Source organism: Antechinus flavipes, chromosome 1, assembly GCF_016432865.1.
Source record: "Antechinus flavipes isolate AdamAnt ecotype Samford, QLD, Australia chromosome 1, AdamAnt_v2, whole genome shotgun sequence".
Classification (NCBI taxonomy): domain Eukaryota; kingdom Metazoa; phylum Chordata; class Mammalia; order Dasyuromorphia; family Dasyuridae; genus Antechinus; species Antechinus flavipes.
The window spans coordinates 494568221-494589524 of record NC_067398.1 but is presented as its reverse complement, the minus strand read 5'-3'; the positions used below and the strand labels follow the sequence as shown (position 1 = coordinate 494589524).

At 35.3% G+C, this 21304-nt stretch overlaps 1 protein-coding gene across 1 annotated transcript in view; it reads left to right on the top strand.

Moving 5' to 3' along the window:
• LAMA3 (laminin subunit alpha 3) overlaps positions 1-21304 on the top strand; it is a 299158-nt gene that overhangs the window by 122935 nt on the left and 154919 nt on the right. Inside the window, exons 15-22 of the mRNA XM_051970336.1 lie at positions 2904-3038; positions 4203-4340; positions 6124-6170; positions 7202-7301; positions 10389-10441; positions 10957-11062; positions 16785-16884; positions 19973-20129. Coding sequence (XP_051826296.1) covers positions 2904-3038; positions 4203-4340; positions 6124-6170; positions 7202-7301; positions 10389-10441; positions 10957-11062; positions 16785-16884; positions 19973-20129 — 836 coding nt within the window. The remainder of the gene's footprint in view (positions 1-2903; positions 3039-4202; positions 4341-6123; positions 6171-7201; positions 7302-10388; positions 10442-10956; positions 11063-16784; positions 16885-19972; positions 20130-21304) is intronic.

The following is a 21304-nucleotide window of genomic DNA, read 5'->3' as shown; positions in this document are numbered from 1 at the left end:
TAATATTTGTAAAGCATTTAACCTAGCATTATAATAGGAGTTATATGAATGCTAACCATTATTAATATTATTGTGATTATGTATTTATGTGGAATTTAACAATTACTTATTTTTATAAAGCATTTAAGATTGTTAAGCACTTTTACATACATAGTCTCATTTGTCAGACAATAACCCAGAGTCAGGAAAATGTGTGTTCGAATCCAGCCTCTGACTTTTACTAGATCTGTGATCCTGAGAAAATTGCTTAACCTCTGTTGGACTCAGTTTTTTCATCTGTAAAGTGGAGATAAATTTGCATCTACCTCCTGGGATTGTCATAAGCATCAAAGGAGAAAAAAATGCATAGTTTGCAAACTTTAAATTTCTACCGAGATGTTAACAACTATTATGGTCATTGGTATATCAAATTTTAGGTTAGAATTTTAGTGCACCTCAGAGGTCATTAAACAAAGTACCCTTATTTTTACAAATCAATAGAGGGTAGTATATGAAAGTAATTGGATATTGTTGTTCTATTCAAAAACAACAAATAGACTGATTTTAGAAAGTTCTGTGAAGAATTGCATGAACTGATGCTGAGTGAAACAAGCAGAACCAGGAAAACATTGTTCACAGTTAATAGCAGGATTGTGCGATGATCGAGTATGGTAAACTTGGTTTTTCTCATTCATTCAGTCATCCAAGAAAATTTCAATAAACTTTAAATGGAAAACACCATCTGCATCCAGAGAGAAAACTATGGAGACTGAATAAAAATCAACACATGCTTTGTTCACTCTTTTTTTCTTTTGTTTTGTTTTCTTTGTGGTTTACCCCTTTTGTTCTCATTTTTCTCTCCCAACATGACTCATATGGCAATAGTAAAAAAAATGGATGTATATGTATAAGCAAAAAATTTTGCTTTATGTGTAATTGAGGAAAATAAAAATATTTTAAATTTAAAAGTAAAATAAAAATTAATCACAATAAATTCCCAGGTTTCTCTGAAATCATGCATTTTGTCATTTCTTAATAATATTCCATTACTTTCCTATATCATAACATGTTCAGCCATTCTCTAATTGATGGATCTAATTCTTTGTTTCTGGTACTTTCTACAATGAAAAGACATCCTGTAAATTTTTTTTTTGTACAGGTAGATCTTTTTGTCTTTGATACCTTTAGGGAATAGCCCTACAAGTGATATCATAGGACTGAAAATATATACAATTCAATGACTTTGGGAGCATAATTGCAAATTGCTTTCCAGAATGGTTGGACCAACAGTACACCAGTGTTCCAGTATTTCCACAGACCTTTCAGAAATTTTCATTTTCTTTCCTTCTTTTTTTTTTGTAATGTTTTCCATTTAATTAGGTACACAATTGAACTTCAGACTTGTTTTAATTTATATTTTTCTAATTTTTAGTGAATTGGAATATGTTTTTATATGGCCATTGATAGCTTGGATTTTTTCCTTTGAGAATTACCTGTTCATATTCTTTTACCACTTATCTTTTTTTTTTTTTTTTGCTGAGACAGTTGGAGTTAAGTGACCTGCCCAGGGTCACACAGCTAGGAAATATTAAGAGTCTGAGACTACATTTGAATTCAGGTCCTTCTGACTTCAGAGCTGGTGCTCTATCTACTGCATCACCTAGCTGCCCCACCACTTATCTCATAGCACTACTCCCTTTTGCAATTAAAAACTAACTCAAAATAGCAAAGAAGTTATATTTTTATATTAGGTGGAGGTAGGGAATAGCTTTTAAGGCCCTAGGAAAACTCAGAAATTGTAGTAATTTAAGTATTTTTTTTAAAGTAATTGCTTGTATAATAGAAGGGAAGAATTAAATATTTCCCAGGTCTATTAATCTTAGGGATCACAACTGAGAGAGAGCTCAAGTTGCCTCAATATCTCAGTCTTAATTCTTAAGCTAGAGCATCACTGTCTTACCCTCTCCAATTTACCATCCTTAAATTGCCATGCTTTCCCCTCTCCTTCCCAAGCTCTCTATAGCCATCATCTCCAGATCAGTCTCACTGGACTATGGTTCCCATACTAAACTGACATACTTTCTGACTAGTAACTCATAGAAAGCAAAAATTCTATTGTAGTGCTGGAGAAACTGAAGCAAGATAGAGAGTAGAGGTTTTTAATATTTTATTAGTGAAGAGTCTGGACTGGGAGCATAAAAGGATCCATGGCCATACAGGATCCATGTCTGATCCCCCCCTCCCCCCTCCCTCCCAGCCAGGTGGATGGAACTCATGTGTCAAAGCAATCAACAGCGTGGAATCCAAGATTCCAGAGACTCTTATGCGGCTCCAGTGATCAGGGAAACAAAAGCAAGGGGGGAAGTAGAACACTGGTGAGCAGGAAGTTCCAGGAAAGGACCATAATCTTTCTTTCTTTCTTTCTTTCTTTCTTTCTTTCTTTCTTTCTTTCTTTCTTTCTTTCTTTCTTTCTTTCTTTCTTTCTTTCTTTGCTGAGGCAATTGGGGAAGTAACTTGCCTAGGGTCACACAGCTAGGAAGTATTAAGTGTCTGATACCAGATTTGAACTGAGGTCCTCCTGACTTCAGGGCGGTGCTCTATCCACTGAGCCACCTAGCTGCCCCTTTACTAGTAAATTTCAAATGAGAAAGAAGAATATAAACTTAGTGGAATGGAGAGGAGCCAGGAAAAAAAAAACAATAGAAACATTGGAATTATAAATGATAATTATTAAAAAAAAAAGTCCTGAGGCTTTCAAGGGGGATAAAAAGGTAACCAACATTAGACAGTTTTAAATTTGGATTTGGTAGATGTTGGCTCATAGTTAAGTAGAAATCAAAAGATTGATGCCAGAGTGGATAGTTCTCAGGATTTAAAAAAAAAAAAAAGTATTTGTATTTCACTTCTTTTGTTTTTGCTCCTAGAGTGTAACTGTGACCCGCTTGGCTCCCAGGATGGTGCTTGTGGACCCAGAGGGCAGTGTCGGTGCTACCCTAATTATGCTGGCCTGAGTTGCACCCAGTGTGCTCCTGATTATTACAGCTACCCCAGTTGCTTTTGTAAGTAATCAACTTTTTTCTTTGGCTTAATTTCCTCTGCAATAAGAAGCCGCAACAGCCAAGGAAAATTCCCTAAAAACAATTTTACTGCAAGCTTTGGTCCTGCAGGCAGAGATGGCAGAAGAGTTCTGTCTAATAAAAAGTCAAACTCCATTGTATTACTTTGGTACTGTGTATGATTGTCTGCCAGGTATCACATAAAGAAAACAATTAGATCTGATCTTTGCGGGAAGGGATTGTAAGAAACTTAAGCTCAGAGGTGAGAGAAGCTTTGCAACTAGAAGATGCCTTTAAATAAACTGTTGGTTGTAGGATTCAGATAAATTGTGGTGTGATTTGAGCCCATTGCCCTGTTCTGACTCAAAGCCCTAAGTATGGAGGATATTTTTGTAACCATTATTTACTTAACCAAATAACCATCTTATAACTTATCATATAAGTTATATATATATAAAACTTAATATATAACCCAAATCACTTTACCATCTGAAACTAAGGGAAGATTTAAAAGTGTCAGAAATATGTTTGAAAATGTTCATGAGTTGCATAGAAGGTAACACTGATTAGCAATATTAAGCGATCCACTCTTGTTAATATGATGTTCCAGGCTTGTGAAGAAGTTTCTCACTTGTCAGGTAGTCACTTGATAATATAATCAGATTGCTTACTGTGTTGTAAACCAGGACAAAACTGCTTAATCCCATTCCTGTTCAGTGTCACAGAAATTGGTTAGACTCAAAACACGGGGAGAACAGAGGAAAGAGAGGAGAGTCAAAAAGTTGATCCTATAGCCAAACTTGTCTTTAATGCATTATCACCAGCAAAGAGTTGTTTAGAGCTGGGGGAGAAAAAGGAAGAAATGGGATAGATTCCTTTTCAACCTTGACTAAGCTAATTCCTTCAGCCTGTCTACCATGAAAGGCTTTGAGGAGGTAGGAAGGTGGATTGTAGTCTTTGGAGTGGTTTCTACCCACTGGGAAATAAAGGATTGAATTTAAATCTCTAAAAGAAGACTTAACTTCCCTTAAAACATCTTCCTCAAATACTAATTACTGTAAAAGTAAAGTTTTCCCAAAGGCACTTTGGGACTTACCTTGCCTGATATAATCATGTTGTATGATTAAATGCTGATTATTTCAAGTCTGATGGTGTGCTTCAATCTAGCTTGTCAGTGCTCACCCCTTGGTTCATACCAGACTACATGTGATGCAGTTACTGGGCAGTGTGAATGCCGGCCGGGGATTACAGGACAGCTATGTGATCAATGCCTTTCAGGAGCCTATGATTTTCCCTACTGCCAAGGTAGGTATGCCCAAATCTGGTCAAAGGTATATACGTTAATTTAATTATTAAATAATAAATGAACTAATTAGTGGTAATTAAGAAAAGAATTAATTAATATTTCTTTAGAGAGGCAATCTGTGGAAAGAATGCTGAAGTTGGAGTCATAGGATCTATCTATCTAAATTTGAATCTTGGGTTTGACCCTTAGTATCCATGTGACTTTGGGAAAGTTATTTAACCTCACCCATAAAATGAAGAAATTGAATTAAATGCCCATTGATGTCTGTTCAGACTTTAGGTCCAAGATCTTATGACTAGAGAACTAGTTTCCTTCTAATTCTAGACCTTTGACCCTACAAAATCAGCCCTACAAGACTTGATGCCTTCCACCAAAATTCATCTCAATCATTATTGAATGCTTTATGTTAGTAGCACTTACCCAGAAAAGTCTAGTAAATTTTCATACATGGCTTAGAGGATTTTTAGAAGTTCTCTGCAAATTGTGAATTTTGAGGTTTCTTGCAACCATACATTGTATATTCTCTAGATACAAAGATGTCCAATGTATTCCCTTTTCGTTGAATGGAAAGTCCAACAACAAATTTCCAAAAGTTCAACTAGATTATTAGAATCAGTTCTTAGTGAGTAGGAAAATTCCAATTAACACCCTCTCATTAGCTGCTGTTGATCACATATTTTTCATAAAATCCTAGAATTCTAGATCTGGAAGAGATCTTAAAACATTAGAACCAAAGAAGGATAATTGAGTCACTCAGTTAAGAGATTGTCAGTGAGCTTGGAATGTCAAGGTCAGGAACTAGATTGCAAGGAGATGAGAAGAGAGTGGGAGGTAAAGAAATGGAGGCAGTGTATATAGATGGTTTTTCTTTAATGAGTTTTGTAATAAAAGGAAGGAATCACCGCAGGAAAATAGCTTGACATCATGTCAGGGTCGAAAGAAGTCTTTTTAAGAATGAGGGAGTAAGCAGTCTTGAGGAGGAACAACAGGGAACGAAATGAGAAGGAGCAGTGGATACTAGACAAATTTAAGCAGGAAGTCAGTAGTAAATGATAACTCATGGTAGGGATTTATCTTAACATGTAAAACACACATAGTTCCTGAAGACCCTGTGGCACTGCAAAAAGCTGAATTATTGAAGAGATTTACATGATGTTCATTGTATTATATTTCCTAAATGTGGTCATTAATGTTAGAAAGATTGTCTGTTGGAGTTGAAAAATAGACTATAGTTCTTAGTATTAGAAGCAGCATGTCATATAAGGGGATAAAGGAATTTCTTTGTCCAGGGTTCAAGGCATTGATTTCATTATCCTTTCTCTGTCCTCCTGGATGTCATTTCCTCCACTGTAAAACAAGGAGCCAGACTAGAAGGTCTGTGAGCCTAAAAACCATCCCCAGTTCTTCAGGTAGCTTAATTGAATATTTGCTAAAAATTGGTGCAATGTTGCCCTCTCCTGGACAAAATTAAACTTACTCAAATTGTTATTTCTAGGCTCTCACCTTAGTTTCCATCGTCCCACCCCTGGCCTTCAGCTTCTAATAGAAATCAATCTTTATCAGAAATGTGAGATAATGTCTTTATACAAAATTTTAAAAATCCTGAATTTTTTTCTATCTGAGCTTTATTCTTAAGGATGATGATGATGAATAAAGGCATTCCTGATGTGTATCCATTGAAAGATTTGAGAGTCAACATTTTTTTTTTTAAAGTGTGTGTGTGTTTAAAAATGCTGTGACCCACAATGATAAACAAAAGACTTTTTTCTGGATTTCATATAGGTTTCAGTAGTGAATGTAACCCTGCTGGCACTATAGATTCCAGTTCTGTAAGTACAAGATTATAAAAAAATAATTGTTTGAGCCTCTATTTTGTTCCTTATTATAAGAACTATTAAAACTTCCTAGAATAAAATTTGGAGGGGGATCATATTTTTAAAGAAAGAGCTTAGAATTTTAAGAAATGACATGGTATAGAGGCAAGAGAACTAACCTGGTGATCAGTGGGTTTATTTCTTTGAATCTTAGTTTCCTATTAGTGATGATAATATTTGCCTGACTTAACTTAAAGGGTTACAATCGATTGAGTTATAAAATTATAAGGTGGCATTTGGCGGTACATATTAGTGAGTAAAGGATTTGTCTTAAGAGAAGACATGAGTTTGAATTTTAGCTCTACTAGCTATGTGATTTTAAGCAAATTTATTTGGCATCTCTAAGCCTTATTTCTGCATGGGATGGTCTCCATCATCCTTTTCAGAACTGATGCTCTGTAACTCTAAATGTGTTTTTGTGGAGATGGGGCTTTCATTTAAAGATGCAAATGTACAGAATAAGTAAAATGTATTTGGTATCATTCTGTCTTTCACTATACAGATTTTTTTGGGGGAATCTTTGCCTGCCTTAGGTAAGCTGGGGTCATGGTAACTAGGTGACATATTAGAGAGAGTGCTTGCTCAGAGACAGGCAGATCTGTACTCAAATCCTCCCTTAGACACCCAGGACCTATCAATCATGATCCTGGAAGCTTGGAAGTGCCTCAGGTTTAGCACATGACAGTTTATTCATCATACAAAGTAAACACCATTGTATTGTGGAGCTTTGAAAGGAATTAAAAACCAGTAGGTTTTACTAAAATTCTATAAATGAAGCCTCCACACTCTCCGATAAATAGAATGCTTTTGTTGTTTCTCAAATTTGTGCATACAATGCAAACTTTGTAATAAAAATCTCTTTCTGAATGTACTTAGTTCCTACTCTGTTGCCAGAATAGATTTCCCTGCCAAGCTTTTGCTCTGAGAGCTTTGATTGATTGCTTTGACTCCAAGATTCCACATGTTGAATTATTTTTCCCCAATAGGGGTATTGCCAGTGCCAGCTTTATGTCAAAGGTCCTACCTGCAGCATCTGCAAGCCATTATACTGGAATCTAGCAGATGAAAATCCTGATGGATGTTCAGGTAAGATTTTCTACCCACAACCCTTAGCCATATTGAGATTTATTTTAATGTTCTTTATCACAGTGACGGAACCAATCCAAGTTTTTCATTTTAGTCAAAGCTGTTCCTCTGAAACCCATTAGGACATTTGAATGATTTCACCTTCTGCTAGAAATTCTATCAGTTTCAAAATCTCCACAGCAGATTGATGTCCTGGTCTCCAGCCATATTTCATTGACCGCTAAGGCAATAATTAATTAAGTGTTTTCTTACTATGGACTTTCAGTTTATTCTCCTTGATTTCATTTTATATTTCTGTTGACATTGGCTCAAGAACTTTGAATTCAATTTAGTTCAACAAACATGCAAAGAATTGTGTCATTGGCTCCAAGTATGCTTCTAGGTCCTTGGGAAGATATAAACATAAAGAAGACATTGTGGTCCTTGTAGTCACAAATCTTAAACTATAAAGAGAAGTTAGAATACTTAGAGAAATAACCATAACTCCAAAAAATGGAGCATTATAAGTGCAATAGAGAAATTTGCAGATAGTATTATGTCACATTCTAGAAATAAAATTAAATCTTCTGATGAGGTAAATCAGCGAAGGCTTTATGAATGAGGTTTAAAAACAGAGGCATGAAAAAGGGATGGAGATTTCACCATATGGAGAATGAGTTGTATCCAGGAATAGGGAATAATAAGAATATAGTCTTGAAATTAAAAGAGTACAGGATACATGCCCAGAGGAATGCAAATAGTATTGTTGGGTTAAAGCACAGTCTACTATGGTATGAAAGAAAAACAGAAAGATGGGCATTGGATCACAGAGGGCTCAGGACCAGGCTGAGGAGTTGTTACTTTATTCAATAAGCCAGAGAGAGCCACTGAAAGAAGCAGGGTATAACCCATCGGATTTGTGTGCTACCAGAATCCTCTGGCAGTCATGTCAAGTCAGTGCTGAGCAAGCAATACTAAGTACCATGGGCTGGATCAAGCCTCAGAGATACAAAGAAAGGCAAAAGCACAGGGCATTGCCCCCAAGGTGCTTACAAACTAACGGGGGAGACAGCGCACAAAGCTGTGGCAGAGCCTTCCGAGCTCATGCTGACCTCATCAGCCACAGCCAACCATACTGTAACTTGACTCTAACCTAGTGATGTTGTTTTGTTCCTCTTCAAGAATAAAGAAAAATAGCAATAACAATAAAAAAGGTAGAGATATAAATATAGATCTGCGTATGTATGTATATGTATATAATATCTGCACACACATATAAAAATATATATAAATATATGGATTTTGTTTGCATATAATTGCTATTGTATAATATACACACATAATGAATATATATATTTTTATATAAGATTTCTGGCAATTTATCAGATATGTATATTTGTTTATGTAATAGACACATATGCATAGGATAAATTAGAGATAATTTTAAAGGAAAGGTATAAGGTTTAAGAAAGCTTCTTAGATAAGTCTCTTATCAGAGACTTGAAAGCCAGGAAGGGCAAGAAGCAGTGATAAGGAGGGAGAGAAATCTAGTCATGAGACAGTCAATGAAGATGCATGGAGTCTGATGGTGGAATGTCTTTTTGAGATGCCAGGGGCACTGAATCATGTCTTTGTTGCACATAAATAATAACCCAATCCTGAGACTGAGTCAAAGGCTTTGTGACAATCAAGAAAAGCATTCCATGGAACTTTCAGGCAGCTTGTTCAGAAACTAGCAAATTAATAGCCAGTTACTCTTCATATCCTCTGGGACTTTTAGGGTACATGTTTTTTGTTCCTTAGACAGTATATTCTTTTCTTTTGCTTGTTGATTTTGTTTTAGTTCTACAAGCCACAAATTTTTTGGAGAAGTTTCTGATGTTCCCATCTTTTCCTTTAATTTTACTTTTTATTCTGAGAATACAAAAAGAGGATTTATATTAAACTGATACTCCATTTCATATTGCTTACTTTAAATAATTATAATTATAATAAATTCCATATATGACTTTTAAAAGTGTCTTGCTTATATGTGCTTCCTTCTGTACTTCCTCTGTTCTCTTCTGTGGATTTAACATAAATAAAAATTTAGTATATATGCATATATATGTATATACATCCCTTTATTTTTGGAATTACTAGTCTAATAGTATCAATATAAAGCTGGGTTTCTTAAATTTTTCCTACCTCCAAAATGTTTACACATCTTGAGTGTATAGGTATATAAAAGAGATAAATAGTTTCATGATCCTCATATCCAATTGTGTCATCCCATATGGGCTCATGACCCACAGTTTAAGAAGCTTTGATATAAAGAATATATTGCTAAGAGAAAGGCAGAAAGAGGATACTACAGTGCTCCAGGTAAGGTAGTAATAAGGGCCTGAAATGGGGATGGAGGGTGTCATTACAGTAGAAATAAGGTAATGGCTATTCTGAACATGGGTAATTAAGTGGCATTACTTTTAATAGAAATAATGAGTAAGAGTTATAATGAGTAAGAGTTGAAGCAAACAGGTTTTGGGGAAAGATGATCAGTTTGGGGAATATAAAATTTGAAATTGAGGAAGCTACTAAACAGAATAAAATAACACCCATTAATTTCAAGATTGTGGAAAGAGTAAGTCAAAAGATCTGGTCCAAACCCACCTGTGAAACTTAATACCTGTGTGACCAAAGGCAAATCATTACACTTCTCAGACCCCAGTTTCCTAATCTGTAAATGAAAAGGGTTGGATTAGGTGGACTCTGAGGTCCTTTACAGAATTAAAATCTTGACCTGATGAATTTTTATCTAGACTTCATTTAAAATTCTGGTGTGCTGTATACTTCTTGCTTGTAATGTCCACAAGCTGGCTACCACTAATGAAATACGGATGATATTCATCTGCCACAAGGAAGTTTATTTATTTATCTTAAAAAGTTTTTTTCACAAAAAAGTTCTTAAAATACCAAAAGTACATGGCCATATTTCCACCAAGTATTTCCTGCAAATGTCAGACTGCAGATATTCCATGTCCTCTGAACCATAGAGAATGTCTTTTGTAAGCCTTGATTTGAAGCCTTTTTTTAAAGAAGGGATCATTTTCATATTGTCTGTCTTCACAGAATGCCAGTGTGATGTGACTGGAACACTAAGTGGAGTTGGAGAATGTGAGCAGGTAATGTGAAAAATATGACACACGACATGTATAACATAGGAACAAAATGTTACAGAAACCAATTATGGAATTCCTTAATAGATATAACTAAGGACCCAACAATTACATATAAGGGTGTGCTGGTATATGTTTAATAGTTAGATTTCTAGGGAAAAATGTGCCTGACACATATTTTTAAGTTTGCATTTAATTTGCATTTTTAACACTTTCTCAGTCACTTTCTAAAGTGAAATCAACAAAACAGTAAATTAATCAAGTCTTGATTTTTGAGCTGTAAATGCTCAGACTGATAAATTTAACAGTTGGCTTTTGAGAATCAGCCCAAACTGGATACAGCAAACTCCTGAATGTGTAGTATATGCATTCAAGTATATTTTAAGACTTTTCATGTGTTGTTGGAACTTTTACAAAGAAATTTTTGGTAAAAAATATTTTCCAAAAAATCTTTCTTGAGTTAAAATATTTTTTCATTTTAAATTAGTTTAATCCTTATCTTTTATTTAATCATTCCACAGAAAGAGGGAGAATGTTACTGTAAACCTCATGTGTGTGGCGATTCCTGTAATACATGTGAAGATGGCTATTTTGCTCTAGGAGACAGCAATTACTTTGGGTGTCAAGGTAAATTCTATTCTAGTGGAACTATATAGAAAAGTCTGAGTGTATCAAGAGGAGTCCAAAATACTTCCTTTTGGTTCACCTTTGTATATCTAGTAAACAGCATAATTCCTTATGCATAATAAAATGCTTCTGGTGATGTTGATGGTGAAGTGGATAGAGCTCTGGACCTGGAGTCAGGAAGAGTCAAGAAAACTCATTTTCATGAGTTCAAATCTGGCCTCAGAAAATTATTAGCTGGATGATCCTGAACAAATAACTCTGTTTGCCTCAGTTTCCTCATCTGTAAAATGAGCTGAAGAAGGAAACAACAAACCCCTCCAGTTTTTTTCTAAGAAAAGTCCAAATAGTCACAAAGAGTTAGAGATGACTGAAAAAAATCTCTCATCAATAGCATTATTATTATTTTTATTAGTATGACATAAATATGTAAAGAGTAAATCACAATATATTGTATGTGAATACTACCTCAGATTCACCATGCTATTAGTTTATGATTATGTAGTATTTGTTCATTGTTCTTTGTTCTTGAAGACACATCAGGGAGAGGATGCCATGACATGCAAGTGAATTGCATTTAAGAGAGAGAGGGCTGTGCAAGGTCACCTTCCTCACTTTCTCCTCCAGAACCATCTGGGTCTAGTAGCAAGATATAAATCAGGACAATTCAAGATGGCTCTTTATGGTATTTGCTTGGGCTTCCAATGAACACCCAAAATAATGTCAGAATATTCTTGAATCAAGGTGCCTTTGTGGGACTCAACTCAGTTTATTCAGTTATCAAAGAACCACAGATTTTGGAATTAGAGACTTCAAAGTGCATCTTGACCCACCTGAAACTGAATAGGAATTATCTCTATCACATACCTGACAAGTGGCCACCTAGCCTTGCCTTGAAGACTTTTAGTTACAGGAAACTCATTACTTATATAATTGCTTCTGTCTTGCAGGGTTGTTATAAGGGTCCCAAAAAATCATGTTTATAAGGCATTTTATATGTATGTAAATACTAATAAATGAGAACTATGATTATGATCATTATCTCCTAAGCAGTCCATTCTACTGATTATTGGGAATTTTTTTCCCTTTTATTAAGCTTAAAATTACTTGGCTGCAGGAACACTCCTAGTATGTATAGTATACTCCCTTTCCCTTCCACTCTCTGGGATCAGGCAGAATGAATTTTTGCTTTCTTTCATCTAATAGCCCCTTCATACACATATAGGTAGACACATGCCCTTTTCCCCTACAAATCTTACTTCCCCTTACTTTCTCTAGGCTACAAATACCCAAATGGTTCTCACATGGCATGGTTTATGAGGCCCTTACCATCCTGGTCATCCTTCTCTAGACTCTTTCCCCTTTATCAAGAATTTTTTTATTTAAAAGTAGCTTCTTATTTTCAAAATATATATTAAGATGGTTTTCAACATTCACCCCTGCAAAATCTTGTGTTCCAAATTTTTCTCCCTCTCTCCCTCCCTTCTTCTCACTCCCTCTCCTACAACAAGTAATCCAATATATGTTAAACATATGCAATTCTTCTATACATATTTATTTTCTTTTCTTCTATACATATTCCTACAATTATCATGCTGCACAAAAAAATCAGATCAAAAAAAATGAGAAAGAAAACAAAAGCAAGGAAACAATAACTCTCCATCACTAGTCTATTGAAATTGGCCTGAATTACCTCATTGTTGAAAAAAGTCACATCCATCAGAATTAATCATTGTATAATCTGGTTGTTGCTGTGTATAATGATCTGGTCCTGCTCATTTCACTCAGCATCAGTTCATGTAGATCTCTGCAGTTCTCCCTAAAATCATCCTGCTGATCATTTCTTACAGAATAATAATATTCCATAATATTCATATACCATAACTTATCAAGCCATTCTCCAACTGATGGGCAGCCACACAGTTTCCAGTTTCTTGATTCCACAAAAGGGGCTGCCACAAACATTTTTACAATGTAGGTTCCTTTTCCTTCTTTAAGATCTCTTTGGGGTATAAGCCCAGTAGAAACATTGCTGGATCAAAGGGTATGGACAGTTTGATAGCCCTTTGGGCATAGCTCCAAATTGCTCTCCAGAATGGTTGGATCCATTAACAGTCAATAATCCTTCTAAAAGGTGTAAGTAAGTAAGGAAGTAGAATGTTGGACTTGAAGTTGGGAAGAGCTGAATTCATTTCTTACCTCAGATGCTTTATGAGCTATGTAACCTCAGGGAAGTCAAAACTACAGTCTGCCTCAGTTTTGTCATCTACAAAATGGGAATTATAATACTACTTAGCACTCAGGGTTGTTGTAGGCATGAAATGATATGATTTGCAAAGCACTTTGAAAACCTTAAAGTACTATATAAATGCTATTCTTATTGTCAACATTATTGTTATTATTATAAAACGTGGCAAAAGAAACGAAAACACAATTGCAGTACAGGTTTTAATAGTATAATCATCTCATTTGCTAACTAATCTGTCTCTTTTTAATGAAGCCTAAATACTTAAAAAAAAATCCCAATTCACTGGAAGGTCAAATACTGAAGCTGAAGTTTAAATATTTTGGCTACATGTTAGAAGTCCTCAGGTTGGAAAAGATTGAAAGCAAAAAGAAAAGAGGACGAAAGAAGATGAAATGGGTGGATAATATAATGGAACCAATGAACATGAGCTCAGACAGATTTTGGAAGACAGTGGAGGTTACAAGGGCCTGATATGTTATGGTCACGAAGAGTTGGAATCACTGAATGATTGAACAATAACAAAAGATGATATTAGCTTTTTTGGCTGCAATGTCACCTTGCTGATTTGTTCTGGCTTTGCATGATAGAACTATGGAGAACTGTCCTTTGTCCTGCCCTCCATGTCACTCTCTCTTTCTGCCTCTATCTCTTTGCCCTCCTCTGTCCTTTTTCTCTTTCTGTCTGTCTCTGTCTCCCTTTTGGTGTCTGTGCCTCTTTCTGTGTTCTGTCCCCGTCTCATGTTTCTGTCTGTCTGTCTCTCTCGGTCTCTCAGTCTCTCTGACTCTCCCACAGGATTTTTAAAACAGTAATTTTCATTCCTTGTTCATGCTGTGTCTGTGGTCTACTGTGACAAGAATAGTGAATGAGGCATTCTATAGGAATGTCTAGCCTGCACCATGTATGTGATGGGTGTTCGATAAATATTGGCTGATTTGACTTAATGGCTGTGTGAGCGTGTTAAAGGATAGTCTAGAGAGAAATAATCAACATAAAAGTACAAATTAGGAGGAAAAGAGCCAGAAACCATAATAAATTATACTTGTGAGAAAAAGAGAATAGTTTGATTGAAAAATTGAGCAACATAAAATTGGAATTATTAAACACAATACTTGGAATAGAGTTTTTGTCATTTTTCATTTGTGTCCGACTCTTTGTGATCCTATTTGGAGTTTTCTTGGAAAAGATATTGAAGTAGTTTACTATTTCCTTTTCCTTCTCATTTTACTGATGAGGAAATTGAGGTAAACAGGATTAAGTGACTTGCCCAGACATAGCTAGTAAGTATCTGAGCCAGATTTGGACTTAGGAAAAGGAATCATCTTTATTCCAGGTTCAGCTATCCACTACACTATCTAGCTTCCCTAATAATAATTTAATAAATGCTTATTGTTATTGATAATTTAGTACCATAGTATTTTGAATAAGATACTTGAGGATTGTAAAAATTATTAAATAAAATGCTAGTTAATGTCAAGTTGCTAACGAAAAGATCCGTTTTATAAAGACCTTCTATATACAAGTTCTGGGCACAATTTTCCCCTCACATCCCCTACCACAGACCTTTTTTTCTCCCCTAATTTAGTATCTAGCCGTTAAGATAATCTCTAAATTCTAATAGACTGTGAAACCTACAAGATGTTTGACCTAGAAAGGCATCTCCTGTCTTGTAGATGCAGAGTTAACATGTCGTAGGTAACCATATATTGTTCCTCTCACTTCCCCTTCTACCTTCACATATTGCCTGAACACTAAACAGAAGAGCACGAAGTCCCCTCACTCCTCCCATCTCCTCCCTGTAGGTAAAGAGAGGATTTCTCTTGCTGTTAAAAGATGTGAAGATAGGAAAGTTCATAAGGTTTAGAGCATCTGGTCTTGGACCCTTTCATTTTTAAGACTAGAAAACTATGGCCATGGCAAGTTAAATGACTTATTCAGTCAAGTTCTTACAGAGAGCAGAGAGAGATCTATAACCTTTAAATCCAGAGCTCTCTCTGCTCTCTGTATTCTTCTATATTCCATTACTATGCCTTCTTCCCACTATCTAAATATTCCAGAAACTTAACATTGCCTGTATTCCTGGAATATTTACTAAATATTTAGAACTCAAAATTCACTTTCCAAAACCACAGTTAGAAGTAATAATTAGCTGAGAGAAATAATTATACTGCTATTATATTAATAATCAATTATTAATTTGGGATCCAAGCTTTTTCTCCTTTATTTCCTCATTTAAAATACAGCCCTTATAAAAAATCAGTCTCTGAAGGACATGACTCATTGATGAGATTGCCCTAAGTCTTGGGGCACATGCTTCTCAATCTTGGGTTGGACCTCACTCAACCAAGAAGCTTATTTCTGTTTAGGGTGTAAACAGAATCCAATCTGAATTAGACTGAGGACTACTTGAGAAAAAGAGGTCCTGTCCTTTTACCTCACCATTAGAATTTAGGATCTTGAAGGAAAAATCAACCAGATGATCAAGATGGAGATAGATTACCATACTCATGCTCCCATTCTCAGCAAGAGCAATTGCTCCTCATTAAATGTTCACCTCCTCATTAAATGTCCGCCGATCAGGAGTAATTTTCTTTTGTCAACAGCCCTTTCAAGGATTATTTAAGACTTTCAGGCTCTCTGTTGTCTTTAGTTACCAAGAGAAACCACTGCCCATCAATTTATTATTAGCTAGTCTAAATAATAAATTGATTATTAATTACCCAGAAACTCTGTCCCAGGGTTTTAATTCATCACAAAGTTATGCCTTCTAAATATATTGAGTTAAAGAGGCTTTTATGGTATGGCCGAGGAATTGAGCCTCCATTTAATAATAATAGTATCTCATACATTTGGATAGCACCTTGGTTCTCAAAGTACTTTTATCCCAATAACCCCATAAGATAAGTGGTAAGTAGGGATTGGCCCTGTGATTTCATTGGTATAAGAAATTCCTGGATGAAGAAATTCACTTTGCTGATTCAGATCAGCCCCTATTTTGCAATTTAGTTTTAGAGTATTGAGAGATCTCTGGGCTTTCAGATAATCTCTAAATTCTAACTAATCTGTCCTAAGTACAGAGTGTTAAAGAGACTTACCCAGGGTCATATTTGCTAATATCTATCATGGAAGGGATTTTGAACCTAGAATTTCCTGCCTTCAGGGTTAGTTTCCACATTGCTCATAGAATATCATTTGTATGGGAATATTTCAGATTCAGACTACCAACTTTACATTAAACTTTTGATGCATAATCAGATTATCTATATTTAAAATCCATTTGAATGGTCAGTCTTTGGGAAGAAAGCAGATGTATTTTACTTTGATTATTATTAACACAATCCTTAAATTTTGTTTTTACTTCTAATGAGATGGATAAAGAAAGGAACCATAGACATTTGTGTTTAAGAATGATATAATGAGTGATCAGGCACGTTTGGAAAAAAATATTTCAAAATGAATGTTGTTTTTTTTAATTTTCAGGATGCCACTGTGACATTGGGGGATCTGTCAGCTTTATGTGTGATGACCTTTCTGGAGCATGTCAATGTAGGGAACATATCATGGGCCAGTCATGTCAACAGTGAGTCTTACTCTAAGGCTAATTTTGTGATTTCTGTTTAATATTCACAGTCTTGTTACAGCTAGGAGGATATTAGAAATAACCTAGATGAGGAATTACCTAGATTAGAAATATTTTTTAAATGAGGAAATTGAAATCTGAATTGGTTAGGTAACTTATTCAAGATTATGTGGATAGAAAATAGCAGAGCTGGAATTTGGGCTTTCTGATCTAGAATTGAGATAAATGAGAAGTTGTTCTGAGTTTACATGGAGACACATTATAATTGATATTTGAAGACAGGCTTTGAGAGCTTTGGTACCTCAAACACATTTTCCCTCAACTGAACCAGACCAGCTCCTCTAGCAAGTCATCAGAGGGTAGGAATGACCAAAGCATCATAGGAGCAAGAAGAAACATTGGATGCCATCTTGTCCAATCTCTTGCTTTTACACAGGAAGAAATTAAGGCCTAAAGTGTTTCATTGATTAGCCCATAGCCACATAGTAAACATCCAGAGGTGAGATTTGAACTTAAGTTTTTTTGCCAACTGAGCTTTTTTCCCCTTCTTCTGTTCATCTTTCTTCCTTTCTCATAGTCTAAGGAGATTTAGAAGTGAGATAAATTAGATTTAGAGGCACCATGGGACTAACTGGGCACACCTTGATGTCCCTGGGCCAGCAGTCCACCCTGTGGAAAAGCAGCTTTATTACAATGTTTTACAGAGTGGAGCTAATGAGAAGAGCTGGGGGGGGGGGGTGGTACCTGGAGCCCAATTGCACAAGTCTCTGCTCTGCCAGTTATCTATCTGTCTATGGGACTTAGACAAGTGATTTTACCCGTCTGGGCCCCACTCCATGATGTCTTAGAGCTCAGGTGGTCTAATGTGCAAGTAGTTTCCAAAGCCAAAGTGCAATCGATACCCAGGAGTCCACAAGTTTGGAGCACTTGGCGGTCTGAATGTCCCTTTATACTGGAGGACATAAAAGCTTTGAAAATGAACATGGCAATGATCTCCTCTACCCTTAAGAAGTAAAACTAATCTTCCGAGATGGAGCATAGAGGGAATTATTCTGTTACAAATCTTCTTTAAAATCCCTATAACACAAATCAGTCAGTCTGGTCAATAAAGATTCATTAAGTAAGTCTACTGTGCGCCCGCTGAATTAGCCACATGAGTGCTGGGCTTGGGAATCAGGAAAATTTGAGTTCAGATTCAACCTCAGACACCTGCTAGCTGTGTGGCCACGGCCAGGTCACTTACTCTCTGTTTGCCTTAATCCGCTGGAGACGGACACTGGCAAACCACTCCAGTCTTTGCCGAGATGGTCCACAGAGTCACGAAGAGTCAGACACGATGGAATGACTGAACCACACCACAAAATGTGCCTGGCACTGTGCTAAGTGCAAAAAGTGGCAAAAGATGATCCCTGAAAACCTACGTTCAAATTTGGCTTCGGGCAGCTAGTAAGTGTGTGATCCTGAGCAAATCACTCTGCTGGCATAATAATGGCACTTATCTCTCAGGGATGTTGTGAATATAAAACGAGCTAATGCTTGTAAAACATAATGTGCTATAAAGGCCACCAATTGTCATTGTTCTTCATGTTCTGAAATTCTACAATATGCAGAACATTCAATAAGTTGTATGTTTTCTTTAAATCCCCCATGACTCTGGTTTAAAAAGTTACAAAAATTTCAAAAGTGTGTGCTACCATCCTTGATCCTCTATCAGTGTTATTGCCAAAAAATTGTTTTAGATCTGTCAAAAGGGTAAATTAGTTACTACTGGCATGGAGTACCACCACATTATAATTAGTCCCTGATTGTGCTGTCAACTTTTCAGGGAAATACTTTTTTGAAAAGAAATTTTGGAAGAAAAAAAAAATAAAAGGAACAAAAAAAAAGAAAATACTGCCAGATTTTTTAAACCAGGATTTCTAATTGGAAATCCCTGCTGGTCAATTTAATGCATTAATGATATGTGAGCAAGAATAACTCCAGTAAGCTTAAACCACACACACACACACACACACACACACACACACACACACACACACATCTTGCAACAGAAAGATTGCTTTAGCTACCACTTAAACCTTGTTGAAATACATAATCTACCAAAACAACCTTTAGAATAAGAATGAACAAATCTTACACACACATTTTTTTCAGTCTATGTCAGTTTCATTGCATTAAATTTTAATTTTGTTTTAAACAGCATTACACAAAATAGAATTTTAAAATTGCTTGCTTTATTCACTTCTGGAACTGCATTTGGATTTAATCAAGTCAATTTAATCAGATAATAAAGTGACATCATATAATCAAAGTAACAAAGGATCTGGATAAAAACATTTTCAGTATAAACGGCAAGAATAATGACAAGAAAACAAAATTATTATATTTTTAATAGAAAATAGCAAACCGCTTAGTTATTGAGAACCACTTAGGAAATATTATTAAAGGAAAGAAATGTCTGTAGCCCATGAAAAAAAATTATCTCTTGCAAATTCCACTGAAGATTAATTCCGATGTCACATCATAGCTTAGAGGTAACTGTTTTTTAAATGTTATGTCTGTAGAATTCATCCTGTAGTAGGTCCTAGCAAAATTGAGTTGGTGGTGGTGGTGGTAGCAGTCCATAAGGCTACTGATTGACAAATGTCTGTAGTTTCAGGATCAAGTTAGCTAAGATTAGAGAGGCTCAAGCCGTAGAGGGTTGGTCAGCAAGTGATTAATTTGGAGGTCCAACAGCTCTGGAAACCATCTGCTCATGTGTAGAGAGGAGTATAATCTATTGTTGGTATATTGTATGTCTGGGGTATGATACCTAAAAGGTTATATTTACATGTTTATATAAAAAGAAGGCAAATATAAAAAAGTTTAAATAAAAAAAAAGAAAAGAATATAAAGAAGAAAAAAAGAAAGAACTATTTCCCTTATTTCCTTTAATGGGACTGTATATAATTCCATGCAGGTTTTCTTAGTAATAGTCATTGATAAAGGAACAGTGGGTGGGAATGTGATAGCTTGTGCTAGAACAGGATATCCAACCTTTCTAAGAGCTTAATTAACTGCATTCATGTTTCTTTTTAATTTCTCAAAGGCCAGAAGACAATTATTATTTCCCTGATTTACATCACATAAAATTTGAAATTGAAGATGGCATGACACCTAATGGAAGAGGTGTTCGGTTTGGCTTTAATCCTTTGGAGTTTCCTGATTTCAGTTGGCGAGGCTATGCGCAGATGACCCCAGTACAGGTATGTCCATTGACAACAAATAGCTTCAAGAAAAAAAACAACTTCATCAGTGAGATAAAGATGAAATAAGATGAGATAATGTATGTAGAATGCTTTGTAAATCTTAAAGTGCCTCGAAACTCTTTCATATAATAACTATTATTGTATTATTAATTACTCTTTTAATATTTCATTCCAAGCACTAATACCGATGGTTTAGTAGAGGTAACCTGTCATAGACATTATTCCATCTTTCCAGTTCAAAAGAGCAGGAGACACCAAAGAGAATATTGTATTATTGTATTATTATCGACAAATAATTTTGTATGTGATGATTTGTGATGATTTCATAATACATTGACCTTTACTGGTCATTGGTAAAGTTAGAAGGGGGGCTAAAGAAAGGGGTGATTCTCTTTTGACAGATGAGATTGAAAAAGCTATTAAAAAATAGATTTCTAATTGGAATGAAACAAGTTACTATAGCTCAAGAAAAATAGAAAAAAGGGCCAATTGGGGGAAATATTAATTTACTGATCACTCTGTATTTATGAGTACCTATTTAAATATTTAAGATTATATTTGCTCCTTCTGAAAGAGCCTATTTTGTTGAAGATTCTGGGGAATAGAAATTTTAAGTCACTGTAGAATATTAAAGTTATAGTACCGTATAACAATATTTCATTCTCTTTAATTCTATTCTCATTCATCTTTTCTCTTCCAATCTTACATTTTTCTCATCCTTATGTATCTATAATACAAAATAGCTAAGAAAATAATAAAATGCCATACCAGAAGGTTTTTGGTTTCTTGATCTCTTTTCTTCATTTCTTACTTAAATTATGTTTCCTATTTTATTTCAACTAGATATCAAAAGAAGCAGCATCCCGGATACTTATGTCATTGTTGTGTTCCCAGTTTAGAGGACATTGTCATTGAAAAATATTGATTAATTGACCTTCTATGTAGCTTAAGGGCTGATTTGCTGACTGAATAATCCCTTCTTTTCTATTTCTAGTTCAGTCTCTATCAGACTTCCATAATTAATTCATTAAAATAAAATCACATTGATGATGCTTATGCTCATGATGGTCTCAGTAATTCTCATGATCTGTTTGCCATTTCATAAGCGCCATCAATCCATTATAGAAATCACTGACTTGGATTCTCAAAATTTCTTGGTTTTAGATGTTCTT